Genomic DNA, 21104 nt, shown 5'->3' on the forward strand with positions numbered 1-21104 from the left:
ATGGGAGAACACGGGGACTGGGAGGGATATTCCGAGTTTACCAAATGTTTGGCCCTGGGATGTGTTTATGGTCATGGAGTCCGCGAGTCTGACTGGAAGGTTGGCGTCTGATGGGGCAAGTTTAACATGATATCGGCCGAGACTGAACAGGAGCAGAAATATATCGATAAAAATAAATCTTTACTTTAAATACAAAATGTTTCTTGTTACATTATTTGTGTCAAATTCACCTTCTGAGGAGGTCAGCACGTGCAGAAGAGGTTTCACATTGCAGACGCTGTTTTCGAGGAGTGGCATATCGCCTCTCAACGGTGACGGTCTGTCGACGACAGACGTGATGACGTCACCGACTGACCGGTGATGTCATGACGGAATTACGTCTCAGCGGTGACGTCACACGTCGCCATGCAAACGAATGTTAAAATTTGAACATCGCCAAAATTTCCCAAAGCTGTCCGTGTGGCGCGATCTCACAAAGCCCATGCTGTTCATTAGACCACAGAGCACCTGCGGACCGAAAATGGCGACAATCCGTCCGGCAGTTTTGGAGGAGATACGTCAAATTACGCGCACACGTAAACAGAAATAATATATAGATATATAGATAATGTTCTTACTCTGAACAACAACAACAACAAAGAATGGGAGAAAAGGAACAACCGAACCAACAAAATGTTGAGAAACACCTCAATTTTATCGTCAGATTTTTTTTAACCATTAAAAAACATTTTCAAAACAACAATGTATTTTTATAGTTTGTGAAAGATCGGGCATTGTTGTTATAATGTAACGGATTACAAAGTTTCTTGTGGCTGGAAAGATCATTTTTAAAACCCTTTTGGCTGGGCGGTGTTCTCGTATTCAAGGTCACAGGCGGTCCATGTGAACACGTTCCCTTCGATGTTTGTGTTTTTCACACGTGGTCGATGGAACATTAACACGAGGAAAGACTTGTTGTCCACGTGTAACCCGAAACTTCTTTGCGCCCTTCCGAAGTTGAAGAATAATTAACGAGGGACTATGTCCCTCCGCCATGCAGCGCCAGCTGTTGATACGTCCGGTTGTTTTTGCCCTTCGGGTGAGTTCACATCGCCGTGTGCTGCACGTCGGGGCTTCTTTATACACAGCTGGTGTAGTACGGACCCCTCAGCCGTTCCGGCAACCTTCGTTCGTCAAACCGAACCAAAGTCAAGACCTTCCTGCTCCGCTCATTCAATCTGCTCTTCCTGGTCCCATCGTGTGGGCAATCTTGCAGCCGCTACGACATGTGGTCTCTGTATTGTTGGGAAGGTGTGCGACATTCGCTCTTCTTCCTCTTTCTTCAGCAGTGATTATACAATGAGTGTCCCGTCGGTGTTTGAATAATAAACTGATAAGATACACATCGTCCACTTCACTGGTGTGTTCACTTACCAAGCAGCTAACTGGCGCTTACCAAGCAGCTAACTGGCGTTTACCATGCAGCTAACTCGTGCTTACCAAGCAGCTAACTCACGCTTACCAAGCAGCTAACTCGCGTTTAACAAGCAGCTAGTTAGCGCTTTGCAAGCAGCTAACTCGCGCTTACCAAGCAGCTAACTCGCATTTATCAAGCAGCGAGCTAGCGCTTACCAAGCAGCTAACTCGTGCTTACCAAGCAGCTAGTTAGCGCTTACCAAGCAGCTAACTCAAGCTTACCAAGCAGCTAGCTAGCGCTTACCAAGCAGCTAACTCATGCTTACCAAGCAGCTAACTCTCGCTTACCAAGCAGCTAACTAGCACTTACCAAGGAGCTAACTCAAGCTTACCAAGCAGCTAGCTAGCGCTTACAAGCAGCTAACTCACGCTTACCAACAGCTAACTCGTGCTTACCAAGCAGCTAAGTCGCGCTTACCAAGCAGCTAACTTGTACTTTCCAAGCAACTAGCGAGTGCTTACCAAGCAGCTTACTCGCACTTATCAAGCAGTTAACTCGCGCTTGCCAAGCAGTTAGCTCGCACTTGCTAAGCCAGCCGTTCCTTATCAACGGTTTCGAATGGAGTCCTTGCTTGAGAGCTGAAGCCACTTGGCAAACGCTCCACGATAACCTTGGTAACTGAACACAAGAACACACCCCTGTCACTCACGACAACGCAATGGCCGCAATAATTGATCCGCCAATCAGGTGGATGGAGGTTGTGTTTTCACCCCTCTCTGTCTAAGCAGGATATTGTTGTGGTTACCAGATTCGCAAACCACCATTCAGGTCCCTTAGGTGAGGTATCTCGGTAAGTACATGTGTAGTTAGGCCCAAACCCGTTGTCTAGTGGGAATACATGTCATTTATGCGTGCTGCGACTCTTCAGGATAGCCGTTTTTCTTTTACTATCTTTATTTTGGACCAACCGCCATGATTACCACCACAACCACAACATCAACCACCAACCACAACCACCGCTTCACCACAACCGCCACGACCTTCACGTCACACCTCGCAGCCGTCGCATCGCCACCGTTCTTGCGCCGCCTGTGGGTACCGGTGTTGGACTCGTGCAGGGCGCGCGCCGAACAGCGTGTACAAAATCACGGATTTTGTGCTTCAAAAACGGATCAAAAACGACACACGCCCACTTTTTGCCGTCCAATCGGTGAGCGAGGGGCGAATTGGCCCCGCCCCCAGGGCGATCGATATATGCAAATTTATGGATCAAAAAGCCTTCACGCCCACTTTTTCTCGGGCCAATGGGGAGCGAGGTGAAAGGTCGAAGGGAGGGGGTCAAAGATGAGAGGGCGAAGCTACGGGGCGGATAAAAGGACCGTGTTCGTCAGTCCAAGGAGAGTCCAGAGGCGGAGAGTAGGAGAGTCCAGAGGCGGAGAGTAGGAGAGTAGGAGAGTCGGAAACAGAGTGTCAAGACTTCGCGGGCGGTGGAGCTGGTCGTCGTGTGCGTTGGAGTCGGAACGGAGGGGACGGAGCTGTGGAAAGGCGGCGACACCAGACGAGGGGGTGCTCGCGTCGGGAGCTGCACCCCAGGGAGGCCGACAGCGCGACCTGGCCGAGGTGGAGACGCTCGTCGCGGGATAATAAAAATCCTCTATACCCCGAGCATCAGCAACCCCCTCCTGTTTCCCCCCGCGCTGAGATAGTGCGACCAAGGGGGCCCCTTTCCCACCCCCTACCAGACGCTGTCCGCGAGGCCCGCGGAGTTGAGGGGCCATCGCCGCTCCGCGTCTCATCACCAGACGGGTAGGCGCGACCCGGTCTCGGCCTCAGGCCCGCCTCATCCTTGAGGGTATTTCTTTTCCTTGGTTTTGGGTATGTGTTGTCGGCGCCGTCTGTGAAGTAGAATTGTATAAGTGTTGCCGTGTGCTCGGTAGTCGGTATTAGCTCTGCATTGTGTTTTCGCTTTTATATTTGCTTTTTGTGTAAATTGCATTGTGTCTTTTCTGTGTGCATTTGGTGGAATTGTATTTGTGTGCTTCCCGTGTGCCGCGAATAAATGTGCTTTTGTGTTGAACTGTTTCCCGCTTCGCTTCGTCATTTCTCCCATTGAATCCTCATCTTGCTTCACGTAAAGGGTTGGTAGTGGGCTGAATACGCCCGATAATTAATCGAACCGTCGAGGTCGACGATAACACCGCTCGGTTATCCCGATAGTACGGAACGGGTCGCTTAAGTGGCCCGTGTCCGAAGTCGACCTGCGGCGAGGTGCGATCGCCCGGTCTACCCTCCGCGTGGGTACTTAGGTAGGTCGAATTTGGCGAGCAACCCTATCCCACGCGGGGGCTGATTGGCTCGATCGCGGTGAGACCGAAAGGTCCACCCGTGACTGGTTCCCGGCGTTAGTCCGAGAGGGTCACTACTGGATTGTCCGTCCGGTGGGCGACGTGCCGCGATTCGAGTTACGTGGCCGTCAGCACGCCGGCGGGCGCGAATACCGCAACAATATTAAAAGGTGATGTACAGATTTGGACGAAATGTGGTGGATAGGTTGGGTGTGTGACAAGGATGCATTGATTCGATTCTGGTGAAGATCCTGGTCAGAAACTAGAATTTTAAAATTGAGCCTCCCCTTGTAGCTATACCGATAGCATGGTCCCGAGGGTTACCAATATTTTTCTTCTTCCAGTGCACCTTGAGGTCTTTCAGCATTGGCCACATCCATCCCCACTCCCCGCAGAGAAGGACAAGGTACCTGCTTTCAATGTTTCAAAATGTTGCCTGGAAAAAGCCTGTTCACAGAGGGAGGTCGAAGGGAACACCAGACGACTTTTCACACATTCCTTTGTCAGAGCTGGGTACGACGAAGCCATTGTTGACCAAAATCTTGTCAACGACAAACTCTTGAAAGCATCTCTGGCGTTGAAGTCATTGACTAGGACGAAAAATTTGTCCTGCAATTCATCTGGAAGGGATCTCGGATCCACCTTGAGTGGATTTCGAATGAGTTGACGATCCAAGTCACCAAGGTCTGCAAAGCAGTAATTCAACTCCTGATTGAGGCAAAGTAGATGGTCCTGGACGAGGACACTGATCTCATCCACTTGCTCTTCATGGAGGGCCGACAAGCCGTCGGTCACGTTCTCAAAGACATTAAAACCGCCTGCTCTGACTTTTTCTTGCCACAGCTGCGGCTTCATCAGCAAAGTTTGAACTTTGTCGACCAAGTCAAGCACAGCAGTCGAGGACCCTTGGAGCGATTTGTTGAGTGTGTTGAGGTGAGAAAATGTTTCCATGAGGTAAGCCAGCTTAGTGATGCACCTGTCTTTCGTCTGACAGTTTGTCTACGAACTGCTTGGATTCTCCCTTCTCACTCGTGTCGAATAATGATTTTATCTCTACTTTCAGTGCCATGGCTCGAGCAATCACGTTACCTCTTGAAAGCCGTCTTACTTCCATGTTTAAAAGGAGTGACTCTTCCTCAGCGTTAAAGTCTCGACATAGGAAGTGGAACGTCCTCGTGTTCAAAACAGTGGATTTGATGACCATGGTCACGACATCAGGTGCAGTTTTCAGCATTATATGCAGAGTCTTCGTGGCTAATGCATCGCGGTGAATCATGCAGTGTAGCTTGCTTGTGTTGTGGTTAGCCACTTTCACCAGTGCTTCAAATCCAGAACGACATCCCAGCATTGCAGGGGCTCGACCTGTCGTACATCCCACATTTCCCCATGAGAGCCCATCTTGTTCAAAGAAGTTTGATACTGCCTCAAAGGTGTCTTCTCCCTTCATTGTGAATCCCAAAGAGTGATAAAATAAGAACACTTCCTTGAGGAATGAGTCCTTTATGGACCGTGTGTGGACCAGTAGCTGAGCATAGCTGGAGGTGTTGGTTGACTCACCAAGTTGAATCGCAAAAATGCCCAGGGGGTCTTCTTTAATTTCTGCATTCACTTTCTGTTGGATGTCTACTGTTGAGTCGCAACTTCTTCGACGCACAGTATCATTGGAGAGCGACACCATGTTCAGCATTTTCGCAACAATCTCTCCCAAGGTGCAACAAACAATATCCTTGCATTATGGCAGTATCAGAGTTTTCACAGTTGTGTGCGGTTTGTTTTGTTTTCTTGTCAAACTCTCAGAGCAACCATATACGAGGCACAGAGATGAGGTTCGTTTTGCTGATTGACCTGACCGCCATGATCAAACTGAGCATGTTTGAGAACAAGTTCCTCCCTCTTGAAGTAGGATGGTTCTCAATCGGCAACTTTGAGATGGCAACTGGAAAAAGTCGCCTGAGAAGGATCGGCTTCATGTATCCTTCGGACAGCTCTCCCAGTTCTGACGGCTGAAAAGCATCCCCATAGCATGATGCTGCTACCACCATGCTTCACGGTAGGGATGGTGTTAGGTGGGTGATGAGCTATGCTTGGTTTCCGCCAGACGTCGCACTTTGCATTCAGGCTAAAGAGTTCAATTTTCGTCTCATCAGATCACAGATTCTTTTGCTCTCAGAGCCTTTCACATGCCTTTTTGCAAACTCCAGACGTGCTGTCATGTGACTTTTTGTCGTGAGTGGTTTCCGTCTGGCTACTATCCCATAAAGCCTAGATTTGTAAAGTGCTACAGAGACTGTTGTCCTTCCAGCAGGTTGTCCCATCTCAACCAAGGAAGTTTGTAGTTCTGTCAGAGTGGTCATTGGGTTCTTTCTTATCTCCCTGGGTAGTTTGGTCATTCGATATTCTTTCCATTTCCGAATGATGGAGCTCGTTGTGCTCTTGGGAACTTTCAACACTCTAGAAATTGTTTTACACCCTTCCCCAGATGTCTGCCTCACAATTCTATCTTGGACTTCCTGGTGGAGTTTCTGCTCTGACGTGCACTGTCAACTGTGGGACCTCACATAGAAAGGTGTGTTTCTTTCAAAATCACGTCCAGTCATTTTGAATTGGCCACACGTGGACTCCAATCAACTTGTGGAGACATCTCGAGGATGATCAAAGGACATTGGATGCACCTGAGCTCAATTTGGATTGTCATCGTAAAGCGGTTGAATACTTATTGATGCAAGTCATTTCAACATTTCATTTATAATTAATTTGTAAAAATTTCTAAAAAAATGTTTGCACTTTGTCGCTATGGGGTATTTTGTGTGGATCGGTGAAAATTTTCTTTTTAATTTAATCCATTTTATATTAAGATTAACTCAACAAAATGTGACAAAAGTCCAGGGGTGTGAAGGGCCGACAGTACTTTGAACGGCATCTCACATGGGGGTGTTATGAATGGTACGAAGAGCATAAGGAGAGTAAATCTCGTATGAGTGTCCCTCCCCCCCCCCTTTCTTACCTGCGATAAATACTGTTTGAATTGACGTCCTGTAGTCGAAAAGCTAACAGCAGTTTTGCTCGAAAACGTACATTATTTATCAATTTCAGTGTTTGTGAGAAATCCATCATCATGTTAGATGTGGTGCATTGCTTATGCAGAGCAACCTGTTGAGAATGATTGTGGTGTGACAATCCCAAACTTTGCAACACGTTTGGTTCATTTCAGAAGGTGAGACAAGGTTGTCGACATGTGGGATTCGAGTGGCGTTCCAAGGAATGAGAAAATTCACTTGCTCCATTTGTCTTCCAGAAATGGGGGTGTTCAGATTGCTCGTTCAGCCACATCCCACTTAGTTCTGCGTTGGCAAATGGACGGTCACGTCGTCGGAACTTCAAACGGTGAAACAGATGATCATTACCGGGGGGCAGGTCCAGGCTGTGCAGGTGGTGATCCAGCTGCTCAAAACCAGTCGGGAATGGCAGTCTGCGTGACATGGGACTTGTGCATAGGCACATTAGGAGGAACGCACCTTTGGTCCATATCTCTCGACGTTTGTCATTGACGGCCTGCTGCAATTTCTGCATGACACTGGAATCGTATTCCCTTGTGAATTTTTTGTTTGTTTGTTTTTGTTTTGTTTCATGTGGCATATCGTCAATCAGCAGAATTCCCTTGACATCACTGAGAAATTGAGGGCATGATCTTTCCAGATCACTTTTAGGTGTGAAATCTGTTGCGTTCACAGTGATCCCTTGTGTTTCCATTGCACGGATTCTAATTTGCCTTCAGGATCCCAGTGGTGAAGCCACACTTTATCATCAGTTACCGGACTTGTGCTAAAGTTGGCTGGATCTGTGATGATCAGTTCAAAAAGTTCACAAAATCAAGCCAGCCGTTGTTGCCGATTGTCGGTGCTGAGTTTGTGGAGGACTCATCTTGCTGAGACATTGGACATGCCCAAGTGTTGAGGGTAATGGTTAAAACGCCGCTTTGAGAAATTCCCAAGTTCTGTGGTTATTTCTGTGACCTTAACACGGTGATTCTCCATGACGAATGTGTTGACCTCGGCAGCAGTTTGTGGGTCGGTCGCATCTGCCAACCCTATTTAGGCTGGGGCCATCTTCAAGTGCCTCGCATCCTCGTTTAAAGTCAGCCACCCATTTGACGAGAACAGACTGAGGGTACACCTTCGTCATACACGACCAATGTGTGCTCATGGATTCATTTTGAGTAACACATTCTTTGCATAAAAGTGATGACAGGTCGATGCTCAAAGTTTACTAATACCCCTAACGATGCGACTTGGCACACTTTTGCATGATATTCTATCGACCAAAAACATTTCGGATTGTTTAAACTAATGGCAGATACCAAACATGCACGTAACTTTATGAGCAAAATATCTCGGCTGTCGGTCACCATCGAATGTCCCGAATCTATAACTTCCTTGAATGTCCCTCGACTGCAGCTTTATGCAAAGGTGCAACTTGCATGTGTAAATGCAGTAAAGATTTCTCGACTGAGCAATTTCAACCAATCATCTTGTCTCTGCTTCAGCTCATGGAGGAGCACGGAGAAAACATATTGCCGGCTGACGATCCATGGCACAAGTTTGTGAGTGCTGTGTTGCAGCACATCATAAGCAGGAACACAGATGTTCCTCAGATCTCTGCTGTGACCTGGAAGGTCAACGTTGTGGATGTGCCTGAGCAGAATGCTTTCGTGTTGGTGGTACGTATACAAATGGCTATCTTAAATTCAAATTAAGAGGGAAAGTAACGTCCACATGAGTTGGTGGATGTGAAAGCTATTGCCGGCACCATGGACAAATTACAAATTCTTGCTTTACCCACAGAGGGCACTGCATCTTTGGCACAGTCTTGCTCCACAGCAAATGATGCTACCCCAAAGCCATGTGCTGCATATAAGAGAAGAAGATGAAGAAGAAGCTTAAAAATGACACAATAGTAGTATTGTTTGCCTTTGTGCTCCCACTCTCCTTCTTCTTCTTTCGGCTGCTCCCGTTAGGGGTCGCCACAGCGGATCATCCGTATGATCCGCATCGTGATTTGGCACATGTTTTACACCGGATGCCCTTCCTGACGCAACCCTGGTCGCCTCTTACGACACAGGGATATGGTACACCTATTTTAACCGGGGTATACACCGGCCCAGTATACTGGTACTCATTTCGCCGACCTCGGAAGGATGACAGGCTGAGTCAACCCCCTGGTGTATTAATTCAGTGGCCCAACGGGGCTTGAACTCAGGACCTTTTGGATCGCAAGCCGCTGCCCTAACCACTGCGCCAACACCAGGCTGTTGTGCTCCCACTCAAAACCCACGCTTATGAGAGTTATCACATCTCTCATCATATAGGTGAAGATTACCTCAATGCATCAGCCTCTGTTCAAGTACTGTGGCCTCCAGACTCTGCCAACACATTATGTAAATGAGATTTGCAAGTTAAAAATTGTGTAAGTGCTAATTGTGTAAAATTGTATGTGATGCTAATTTTAAGCAGAATGCTTTTGTTTTGTGATTACAGGTGAAATGTGAATGAAATGCAAGTGAGATGCAATAAAAAAATTCTGTTAAAATATGTTTTTTCTGCACTGTATTAACAAGTAGTAACAAGTGCAGTGGCACCTCTCCACCACACCACCCCTCCCCGTCCCACACTCCACCCTACCCATTCCCTCCTTTCCTTCCAGAGAACGGGCACGTGTTTGTCTTCACCGGGATGCTGAGTGTAACCTGTGATGCAAACCAAATGGCAACCGATCTGAGCCATGAGATGGTGCATGCTATTCTTGGCCAGTCTGTAAGGCACCATTTATCGTCACGACGTCGTCCCATCTCCATTGGTGTTTTCCGTGAATGACATTGCAAACCTGGGTTTGCTGCGACCTTGTGTGCGCAAGTGCCTTTCTAAGTTTTGGATCTTCTGTTTGGGGCATTTTGTTTGTTGTTATTTTTTAAATTATATTTCCTGCTACGGATTGGCCCTGTTGGTGTTTCTTCCCATCTGAAGCCCTGGGCCCTGGCTCGTAATGTAGGGGACCCAGGTTCAAATCCCATGTGTGTTGTCCATTAATCATGTCCTAATGTCCTTGTAATAAATGTAAAAGTACACATGCCCACTAATGTTGTTGTGCTGCATGTGATCTCTGTACAAGTTCCTCCGTAAGCCTCAGCCTCCTGTGAGAATTAAGCAAAAACAATTATATATTTGACGACGTCAGAGTCAAAATGAAAGCATGAAATGATTCATTGTATATGTGTTTACAATTTAAGGAAAGAGGGGAAAGAAAAAAAAAACATTATTCAAATAAAAATAGCTGCCAAGAAGGTATGAGGGTGGGGATGGATTGGGGTGGAGATTAAGGGAAAGAGCAGAAAGAAAATATATTTGAAAGGTGTCTCAGTGTCCTCGGAGTTATTTGCTAACGGTACACTGATTTATCACTCTCACAAGAAGAGTGAGACAAACTGCCAGTAGAGAGGTGTCGGAAGCTCATTTATGGTGAGAGGAAACACTTGACTGCAGTTATTTTGTCATTTTGAGGGGCAAACCTCCATGCCACCAAATATTAAGTCGAGGGTGTCATCAATGCCATTTCTTTTTATTTTCTGATTTAAAAAGATATATTAAGTTCTGAATCAAAAACAATGGTTCTGTAATATTAACAGTGAAATAAAGAATTTTGGAAACAAAATACTTTTGTCAATTTCAACGTATTTATAGAGAAAATTGTGAGTTATTTTTTAAAAAGTGCAAGGATGCCAATATTTTTGGCCACGACTGCATCCTGCAAATATCGTCCAATGCGTTTATGGTGCTTCAACTGTCATGTATGATCCTCTGCTTATTTCTAGACTTGTTTTGTTATTTTCGAATAAAGATTGTGCATCGTTTGTAGGTGTGTTTGGATGTTCATTCGAGTTCAGCATTCTGGGAGCAGATGCAATTTCATAGGGAGATGAATGGTGAGGAGCAGCTGCCACGGTGGCTCTCAACACACCCGACCTTTGGACAGCGCACGAAGGTCATCGACACATTTATACCGAAGGTCAGGTTGCTTATGCCACTCCACATACTTTTCATCGAGGTCATGGACTTGCTTATGTATACCTGTATCGAGGTCATATACCAGACCTGTCTACCCCGACTTCAATATGTGTGGAAATTTCTTTCGCAAAATCATTATCGGAATAAAGGAATCTTTACTACTAGTGGTAAGTATGCATCCATGCATGGTGAAGAAAAATAAAAGATGACAATGTAACATCTTTTTTAAATATTGATAGCAAACTTGGTCTCATGTTCAAAGTTCAACCTTTGTTTTTTGGTACCTTGTTTTTGAAAACCAATCCCCATTTCATTGTATGTAGTTGATATAAATAATATACATGCATGTAAGTTGGGATCATGTAAGAGCCAGATTTGGACATAAAACGGCTGATTAGCATACGAGTGTAACGGATCGATGCGACATCGTGCGTTCGCTGTTTTGCATTAAAAAATGCACCAGCTTGCGTCGAGGTAAGGTGGGCCCGTGATGCCGGAAGTGTCAAACCAATATTATGACATTCCACAGAACTTGAAGACATAAAAGACCTGAATGCCATTCTCCATCTTTTTTTTCTTTTTCCACTGAAGGCAGTGGAGTTATCGAAGCAGTGTCTTTGTCCACTACTGCCAGAGTGTGACCCCCGAACACAGGTTCGTATCGCACGTGAACTGGTTGGCCTTTCTGGCCCTCTCGCACTCAAGCAGCTCAGGCCTTCCCAGGCCATCTCTCAAGAGACAGCACCGGACTTGTCTCACCCAGCGACGGTTGAAGCAGCGCAAGGAGTCACGGCGTGACGGCTTGGAGTAAATATCATCCATCGCTCAAATTTGTAGCACTTTACCACGTGGACACTTGCACTCAGAAAACGATGTGCTGTTGAATGTCGCTTTCGTTTCACATTCACGGTTTTGCTAAGTTGAGGTGATTTGATGAATTATCCTTCGTAATTGTTAAATGCCTGTGATGGAACAACTATCTCTCAATAATTGCTTATCCCAAAGACTACGTTTCTTGACTTGTGAATGCAGTGAAGCTCAGAGTGCAGACCTCCATTATTAATTGGTAAATGAAATATTTGAATAATTTAATTACATTTTCTTGTGAAATACAAAAAATGAAAAATCCAGTCCCAATTGAACACATTTAATTTCTACTGTACGAGGGCCATGGACCTTAACGATTGAAATACTCACAAGTCCAAGACACCCCAAAGTATCTTTTATTTTTCAAGATATAAAAATTCGAAAAAGTATTTTTACCAATTGTAAAAGCTTTTGCACATTGCAAAATAAAAAATGTCTGTCTTGTGGGAATATCTGTCTCATTCGTTTAACTTTGTGAACATTTAGAGGGCTGGCAGACTGGCTTACAGCTGTGCACACTCAACTCCAAGCTGTCTCACCTGGCCAGGAATCTCAACTCACCTATTAACTGTCATCCTGGTGCTTCGCATGCAGGGTGATTCATCAATGTGCATCATCCATGTGGAGGTCCATCTGCTAGCAATGGATGTTAAAGATCCCATTGTATCTTTCGTGAAGAGTAGGTGAGTTATTGGTCACCCTGAACAAATTCCTGCCATCTGCTGGAAAAACAAAAACAAAAAAAAAACATTCCTTTCATACCATGAGGCACATAGGGCTGCCGTGGAAACTTAATTTGGTTCAGGAGTACAGTCACAACTGGATGGGTCACCCCTGACACAGGATGTCTGCTGAAAAGGTAACAGCAAACCACCTGGCATGATCTTTACCAGGAACTGCTTAGACGGCGCTGATACTGTCACGAGTGTGGGACATTTGATTGATTATTTACTTTTTGAAAGCCCCACAAATGTTTTGGATTCATTGTTTTTCACTCTTTAATTTTGAGTTCTTCCAAAAAATTATTTTTAAAGAGTTAAGATTTCTCAGTTTGTTTATCATCAACTGCAAAGTATCTGGGATAAAAAAAATTACCTGAATATTTTGGTATATTTCACAAGTACTTTAAAAAAATAGCCATATAGGGGATGGAGTTATTTGCCCCACCAGGTGGGGTGAAAATGAGGCTGGGTGTGCGCAGCCGCTCGCCATGTCGCCACAGGGCGAATGCCCCTTACATGTGGCTAATATTTTAAACCACACATTAGCCACTGTGGCTTATCCATATTTTAGTGGTTTTTTTTTTTACCAGTTTTAGACGAATTTTGGGTGATTTTAGCACAGAATTCAACCTTCATTGAGACGGCCGCCATTTTGTATGTTTTGATTACGGGGGGAGGGGTGGGGGCAAACCCCTCGAGACGGTGATTTTTTTTTAAATGTCGTGAACCAACGGTGGAATATTACTAGTGATGAAAGTTGTTGTCAAGTTTCATCGGAATTGTGTGTGTAGTTTCTGAGAAGAAAGCAAATACAGTTCCTATTTTGAGGGTCAAACCTCCGTAAACACCCTTGGGCCCGATTTTTTTTTATGCCGTGAACAAACTTTTTGGTACATTACGGGTGATGAAGGTTGTGGTCAAGTTTCATTGAAATTATGTGGAGTTTGAGAGGAAAGCAAACACCTAATTTGGGGGGTGTGGTCAAACCTGGACCAACCTGCCGGGGCTCGTGGCAGCATGCACTCCGCACTGGTCCTCCGGAATAAGCACGTCTCGGTCGCACACCAACTGCGAGTTAAGAGCCAGTGAAAGGCAGAGGTGACGAGGAGCAGTGAAGAAGAGGGCGAACAGAAATTACGTAAAAAGCGAACAGAAATTGCAATTTCTTTGCAATAGGGACCGACAAAAACGTGGAACACAAAACAATTACCGTGAAGTGGGTGGAATTTGCGGTGATAGATGAAATCAACACCACTGCACTCGGTACCACTGGGTGAACACTTTGAATCACCTCATTTACCTCTCACAGGTGTTGAACAAATCTCCACTCATCCTTCTGTGGCTTTTTAACCGGCAAGATTGGTGTGTTGCACGGACTCGAAGTTTCCACAACTATCCCTTGTTCTTTCAGTGATTTAATTGCCGGTGCGATTCCGGCTTCCGCCTCTTTTCGGAGGGGATATTGGCGTCCATTTGGTCAACACACTCCAGGTTTGAGTTTGACCATGAAGGGTGCTGCCACGATGATGCGACCCACATCATCATCATGCTGGGTCCACTATTCTTGCGGAACCTCTTCTCGCAGACTTTCTGAATCCTTTGTCTCACTTTCCATTCTCGTCAGCATCTCACGGTTGGGAGGGAGATCAATTTCTTCCACCATCCCTTGGAGAACCTGTTCCTTTAAATCACAAATCCACCCTTCGTTATTTACCAATATAAGCACTTGCCAATGTAACAAGGTTGCAGAGCAATCCACCGCGACACCCTGCCGGCGATAAACCATGAAGCCTAAATCCTTTAGGTGATATCCCACCGCTGTGGTTATTGTAACATGCGAGGGTACTTCCGATCGATACTTCATCAATCGCCTTTGTTCTTCCACGAGCTTAACTTCCACTGCAAGGCCTTCTTTTCCAATCATTAAGCGGCAGATGGACAACTTATCAGACTTACCCAAATGTGGAGCTATCCTCTTCGCAAATGCCACATCATTTCCAGTTACATCGGAGTAACTTATACACTGTGGGGGATCGTAATAAGTACGTGTCATTACCTGTGCATTTTCTGGACAATTTTGTTTGCTTTGGCTCTCTGTCAATATCGCATCTCAGCACATGAGAACATCACGAATGGGCAGTCTTGGCAACCTTCACCATTAAACAACTGGTTATGGTGCCATGAAAACCCTCATTGCGAATTGTGCTTTCTTTGGGGGGATGTCAACATACACCCCTTTCTTTGTACATGCCATCGTGCATCCAAACTGACATAGCAAGTCTCGACCTAACAAGTTCGCTGGTGTGGTGAGAAGGAATGCATGTTTCTCCTGCAATGGCCCACATCTTTCTGGCAATTTTACTGTTGTATCCCATGTTTGAACCTCACCCCCTCAACCCACTACCTGATTTCAAAACCCCTGGCAGTTCTTTGACTGCAATTGTGGAGCGAGTGGCCTGATCGACAAAGAAAGAAAGCTCCTTGCCTGAGGTGTTCAGAGTAGAGGTCGGCTCCTCTGTTGGACTCAATGTCAGCCTTGCTCCTTCCCTCGAGGGTCCACTCCCATCCTGTCAATACCTTCGTGAGTTTGCTGGCGGGGGACCTGGTCCCCATCTTCCTTTGAGACAATTTTATCTCCAGTGTCCCCAATTTCCACACACAAAACAAGCATCTGATGGGGGATTTGCCCCTCTTGCCTCTGCTTTCCTGACCCCTATTTCGAATCTATTTTGGTGTCTCCAATCCGACCGTTTGCGGGGCCTTGGGGGTCGCCTTTGCCTTTCCAGTAATGGTTGCCGTTGACCCTCATCCTCTTCAAAATCGGAATCCTCTTTTCATCTGGAATTACAGGTCCCTGAGGACGGTGGAGGGTGTCACAACTCTCTTACCTTATCTCGCAATACCATCGAAAACACTTCTTCCTTTACCTTTACTTCCTTCTCTGCCTTCTCCTCATTTCTCTCCCTGATGTCGAAAACTGTTTATCTTATTCACTTAGAGTGGTGTCTTTGTCATGGTCTTCAACTGGGCGTGACTGGCCTCTGCTGCTCTGCATATGTCTACCACTTTGGGAAGGTCAAGATCGTTTTCACGGAGTCAACCACGGGTTCCCAACCGGGGGGAAATTTCCCCCAGGGGGGAAATTTGGGTGTTTCAGGGGGAAATTCTAGTCTGGAATTAAAATTCTGGAAATAATCAGAAAATAATTGGAAAATAATTTCCAGTCATAGCCTTCTGTTCTTCTCTTCTCAGGAGTACCCCTTTCCTGAACTTTACCCACTTTCATTCTTATGTTTTATTTTCTTTCTTCTTTTTTAGTTTGTTCTTTTCTATTACATGTCTTAATATGATCTCTCTTGTTCTTTTCAGGTCCGCAAGTGATCATGTCGAAAAAACGGATATATTCAGAAGCATATCGAGACTTCGGTTTTACGTTCGTTGTGAATAACGGGGAACATCTGCCACAATGTGTCATCTGCACAAAGACCTTGGGAATGGTAGCATGAAGCCATTCCAGATGAAGCAACACCTTCAAGGATGCTATCCCGAACTACAGAACAAGGATCGTGAATACTTCAAGCTGAAACAAAATTATCTGAAGAAGATGAGACTGGACTCAACTGGAACGTTTCGTCAGCAAACGGACGCTATTGTGCACACATTATACAAAGACTCGTACAAGATTGCGAGGGAGAAGAAACCACACACAATTGGTGAAACATTGGTGAAGCCCTGTATGCTGCAGTGTGTGAAGTTTGTCCTTGGTGAGGCTGCCCACAACAAGATGAACCAGATTTCCCTTTCAAACAACACCATTCGGTCACGGATCAATGATATGGCTGAGAGCATCAAGAACCAAGTTGTTCAGAAGGTTCGAGGGTCACAGTTTTTTTCGATTCAACTCGACGAATCGACAGATGTTGCGAATCTGTCCCAGCTGTTGGTCTTTGTTCGTTATACCACCGAAAAAGGAATTGCAGAAGAATTCCTCTTCTGCAAACCTCTCCAGACCACGACCAAAGCTCAGGATGTGATGGACCTTCTCAATGACTTTTTCGAAGACAGCAACATCAGCTGGGAGTCTCTGGTTGGGGTGTGCACGGATGGTGCCCCAGCCATACTCGGCTCTCGATCGGGGTTCGTCACGCTCGTCAAGCAAAAGAATCCGGCAGTGGAATCGACACACTGTCTGATCCACAAAGAGGCGCTTGCTTCGAGAACTCTCCCCAAGAACTTCAAGCAGCATCTCGAGACTGTCAACAAAGTCGTCAACTTTATCAAGGGTTCCGCTCTGAACACTCGGCTGTTCCGTCGGCTCTGTGAAGGCATGGAAGCCGACCACGAATCGTTGCTGTTTCATACTCAGGTGAGGTGGCTCTCAAAGGGAAACATATTGCAGCGAGTCCTGGAATTGTTTGATGAGGTGGTAGCCTTCCTTCGGGCCCAAGAGAATGTTGTGCTTCTGGAGGCGTTGAAGGGTGAGTTTTTCCGTGTGTCCTACTTGTCCTACTGGTACACTGTCCTACTTGTCCGATATTTTCAGTGCATTGAACGAGCTCAACAGGAAACTGCAGGGCAAAGGGACCAACATTCTTTTTCAGTCGGACAAGATCAGAGCTTTCGTGGCTAAACTGGAACTGTGGAAGAAAAGAGCGGGGAGTGGAAGTTTTTCCTCATTCCTCGCTCTGAACGAATGTGTGGAGGATATGGAGGATGGTCTGCCTGATCCAATAGCCGCGGATATCAGACCACCTCCAAGGCTTGGAGGAAGAATTCAAGTATTACTTCCCGGGGATCACAAACGAGAGCAACGAGAACAAGCTTATCAGAGACTCATTTCAGAGGAACGTTGATGATGTGCCAGAAGCGTGGCAGGAAGAGTTCCTGGACTTGAAAAACGACTCTACAGCGAAGGATGCCTTCCAGAATATGGAACTGGAAGAGTTTTGGACCCAAGTCTGAGGAACCTACCCGCTTCTTGCGACCAATGCTCTGCGGATATTGGTCCAGTTTTCTTCCACCTACCTGTGTGAGACAGGATTTTCGTCACTGGTACACCTCAAAACAAAGGCACGCAACAAGTTGGAGGTGGAGGCGGATCTTCGCTGTGCGCTCTCCATAACTCCCCCAGACATTGAAGGACTCATGAACGGCAAACAATGCCAGAAGTCACACTAAAATACTGTGTTCTTATTCAATGCAATTTAATGTTCGCTGTGTTAGTGCATTTGAAAAATAAATTAGTAAATAGTCTCAGTGTGTTTTAACTGTTCTTTCTCTCATACACATGAAGGGGGAAATCTGGATGGTTGAATTGGGTGCAGGGGGAAATGACAGAAAAAAGGTTTGGAACCACTGGAGTAAACGCTCCTTCAGGCGTAAATGCAACATCGCGAAGGTTATATGGTCTTGAACCATGTTCTCCGTTTCTGCAAAACTGTACAACATGGTCTCCATCCTCAACTCGGTGTCATCCTGGTCAAAGGGTCTCCCCTCTTGCCGTCGGTTTTCCCACAAACGGTTCCTTTCATAAACTACATTCGTTCGTGGATGACAATATTCCTCAAATTTCTCACAAACCGAGTCGACTGTCTTCCTGTCCGTGGGTTCCCTGAACGTGAATGTGTTGTTCACGTCAACCGCGGCCTGGCCGGCTCAATGAAACAAGATGGCGACTTTCTTGCTCTCCAGTATCGACTCTGTCCTTTGCTTTGTCCTGACGCCTCCAAAAACAGTTCAAACAGCTGTCTCCATCGGCGCCAAACATCGCTGAGGTTCGAAGCATCCAGAGACAGTGGTGGCGTTGGTTTAAAACTCTCCACCATGAGTCAATGTGAACAACCTCTGTCACCATGGAATGAGCCAGACGAGGGTTCGACCCCACCTGTCCATTTACTGTTATTACTACTACAGGAACAACGACGACGATTACTACGACTACTACTACTACTACTACTACCACTACTAGTACCACCACGATGACCACAACTCCCCACACTGACTTCGCGCAATGTATCCCATGGTAACAGTAGAACGGTTACGTCACAAACGTCAGGGGATTGTCCCGAACAATCAGTTCGATGTGGATCTGTCGCGGTGATCGACGTGTGTCAAGTCGGCTCCCGAATATTTCATTGAACATTCATCGAAATAATTTATTTATCTCTCAAGATGCGGATCGTGAAGAAGAAAACACAACTGAGGTACCTCACACGGACTTTTCACAACATTCAGTTAATTTTACCTCGTCATGTCGTCGAGTGTTTTATCCTCCGTCTCCGTGTGGTGATCCGTCCCGTCAGCGGAAATACGTCATCACGTCGTTCGTGCTTTCTCAAACGGAGTTATTTATTTATTAACGATAATAATCTCTGGTGATTTTAATTCAAAGAACGAAACCACATGTACGAACGGACTCATTTATATATGAAGTTACTTCATGGAGAAACTCCCGCTCTCCTCAAGATCATTTGCTGTTTAATAATTTCGATATTATAGATTCGGGGTTGTTCCCCCTTGTGTTGAAGACCCTGTTTTCCTGATCCCTTGTTTTTTTTACATGAAGGACGAGTCATTGATGTGTGCGCCATCCCACCAAAGGACGTGAAGGTAGAGAACCATCACCCAGCGCTGGGGGTCTTGGTGGATGTTAAAGATCCCATCATGTCTCGTGTAAAGAGTTGGCGAGTTATCTCCCGCACCCTGAACAAATTACAAATTCCTGCCGGTCACCAAAAGGATTGGTCAACCAATTCGTGAAAGACTTGTGCCATAACTGTTCCCACTGCAGACCCAAAACAAGGGATGGGTGGTGGAAAAATAATAATATGAAGAGAAAGTTTAAGGTTATAAGTTTGTCTTTGTCTGGAAGAAGTGAACATGGGAAGTGTCTGGAGATATCTGATCTGAGGGAAGTGATACACGGAACACCACTTCAACCACACCGATTAAAATATGTTAGCTTAACACAACAACCTTCCACAACATATACATATACTGTCTACATATGTATGTGTATATATATATATATATATATATATATATATATATATATATATATATATATATATATATATATATATATATATATATATACTATACTAAGAGACAAGATGGATCACTCGATTCGATGAAGAACGGGTTATTGAGATTCTAAACTCATCAAGAAGATTTATGTTTAAAGTTGCAGCAAAATTTCACCCGATAGTGCACCACGGTATTGATGGACCAAATGGCCTTATTTCCTTGTTTTGAGCCAACTCATTGATGATCAGACAAACGAACACTCGAACAAACAGAGAATTGCCTTGCGGGTGTGGGAAAGGAGTGTTTTGTGGGAAAGGAGTGTTTTGTGGGAAAGGAGTGTTTTGTGGGAAAGGAGTGTTTTGTGGGAAAGGAGTGTTTTGTGGGAAAGGAGTGTTTTGTGGGAAAGGAGTGTTTTATGGGAAAGGAGTGTTTCATGGGAAAGGAGTGTTTTGTGGGAAAGGAGTGTTTCATGGGAAAGGAGTGTTTCATGGGAAAGGAGTGTTTCGTGGGAAAGGAGTGTTTTGTGGGAAAGGAGTGTTTTGTGGGAAAGGAGTGTTTTGTGGGAAAGGAGTGTTTAGTGGGAAAGGAGTGTTTCATGGGAAAGGAGTGTTTCATGGGAAAGGAGTGTTTCGTGGGAAAGGAGTGTTTTGTGGCAAAGGAGTGTTTTGTGGGAAAGGAGTGTTTTGTGGGAAAGGAGTGTTTTGTGGGAAAGGAGTGTTTGGTGGGAAAGGAGTATTTTGTGGGAAAGGAGTGTTTTGTGCCCATGACCTGACCCTTGGTACCCCCAGCATGGATGTAAAAAATGGTGGAAATTGGTCCAGCCGTTTTTTTTTACCCTCTCCAGAGGACTGGTTGTTGTATTTGGGTCATTTGTCTTTGCTTGTTTATCTGTGCAGAACGCCATGTTTGTCTATTAATTACGTACTGTTGGAAAGTATGTCCATTAATTAGGTCCAACTGCAATGTTCATGCTCTGTCTATTAATGATGTTTCGTGGGAACGTGAGTGTATATTTATTACATAAGTAAGAAAACGTGAGTCCATCTCCGACGATTTGAAGGTGATTTTGGCCATTAATTCTGTACAATGGGAACCATGACAATATTCTCCTACGACCTCGATATACAGAACCTAAAGATTCCCGAAAACTATTGAGACTCTTTGGAACCTTAAAGACCCCTTGGAACCATTAATACCCTTTAGAACCCTCAATATCCTTCAGAACCCTCAAGACCCTTTTGGACTTTCAACTCAGGTTTTCCAGTTTGCATTTTCTGAAGCATCAACTTTGCAAAGGCCATGTGAACACGCCAAACATTGACCCTTCATGTCCATTCATGGTGTTAAACCCCTCCAAGTCAGTACCATCCCCTCTTCTGCTCCTCACTCGTTCTGCCTCCTCTCGACTTCAACCTTGTTCTGCCCCTTCAAAACTTATCCCTCCCTATTGCTTCCTTCAGTTTGATCGAGCTGAACTCTTTTCTCAGCCCCAGGATGCCTCTGGTTGTGACTTTCCCTCCGTTCTCATCTAAGGTTTTTGTGTTGCACCATTCTTCCAATGGTGATACCTTCATCTGTATTTTTCTCTGAGATGACATGGACAAACTTTTATTCATTCATCCCAACTATCTCTTCCTCATTTGTGGGGACTTTAATTGTCATCAAGTGAATTGTCTGTGTTGTTACTTTT

General features: G+C 45.4%; 3 protein-coding genes across 12 annotated transcripts in view; 2 read left to right on the forward strand and 1 right to left on the reverse strand.

Annotated features, from left to right (window-relative positions):
* Positions 1-21104, forward strand: part of LOC147024452 (uncharacterized) — an 82230-nt gene that overhangs the window by 25619 nt on the left and 35507 nt on the right. The window lies entirely within an intron of this gene.
* LOC147024453 (uncharacterized) overlaps positions 1-21104 on the reverse strand; it is a 32576-nt gene that overhangs the window by 4593 nt on the left and 6879 nt on the right. For 2 of the 7 annotated variants that reach the window (XM_085884393.1, XM_085884392.1), the window contains 2 exons: positions 13386-13456; positions 12228-12388 (listed from right to left, as the gene is read on the reverse strand). The gene's annotated coding sequence lies outside the window, so the exon portion shown is untranslated. The other 5 variants (XM_085884394.1, XM_085884396.1, XM_085884391.1 and 2 more) reach the window with 5 other exon arrangements.
* Positions 857-12116, forward strand: LOC147024454 (metalloendopeptidase OMA1, mitochondrial-like). Of its 4 annotated transcripts, none has more exons than XM_085884404.1 (5): positions 857-1290; positions 8285-8458; positions 9444-9551; positions 10651-10800; positions 11391-12116. In XM_085884404.1, the coding sequence occupies exons 1-5, from the start codon at positions 1021-1023 to the stop codon at positions 11595-11597; spliced, it is 909 nt and encodes a 302-aa protein (XP_085740530.1). In that variant the 5' UTR covers positions 857-1020; the 3' UTR covers positions 11598-12116. The 4 variants fall into 4 exon arrangements, 2 of the variants coding, with proteins under 2 accessions (XP_085740530.1, XP_085740531.1); XR_015059026.1 differs by having other exon boundaries at positions 1079-1290; positions 9442-9642; XR_015059027.1 differs by lacking the exon at positions 8285-8458 and having other exon boundaries at positions 1150-1290; positions 9442-9642.

The sequence above is a fragment of the Eptatretus burgeri genome, chromosome 6 (assembly GCF_056783735.1).
Source record: "Eptatretus burgeri isolate ZD-2024b chromosome 6, Ebu_testis_v1, whole genome shotgun sequence".
Classification (NCBI taxonomy): Eukaryota; Metazoa; Chordata; class Myxini; order Myxiniformes; family Myxinidae; genus Eptatretus; species Eptatretus burgeri.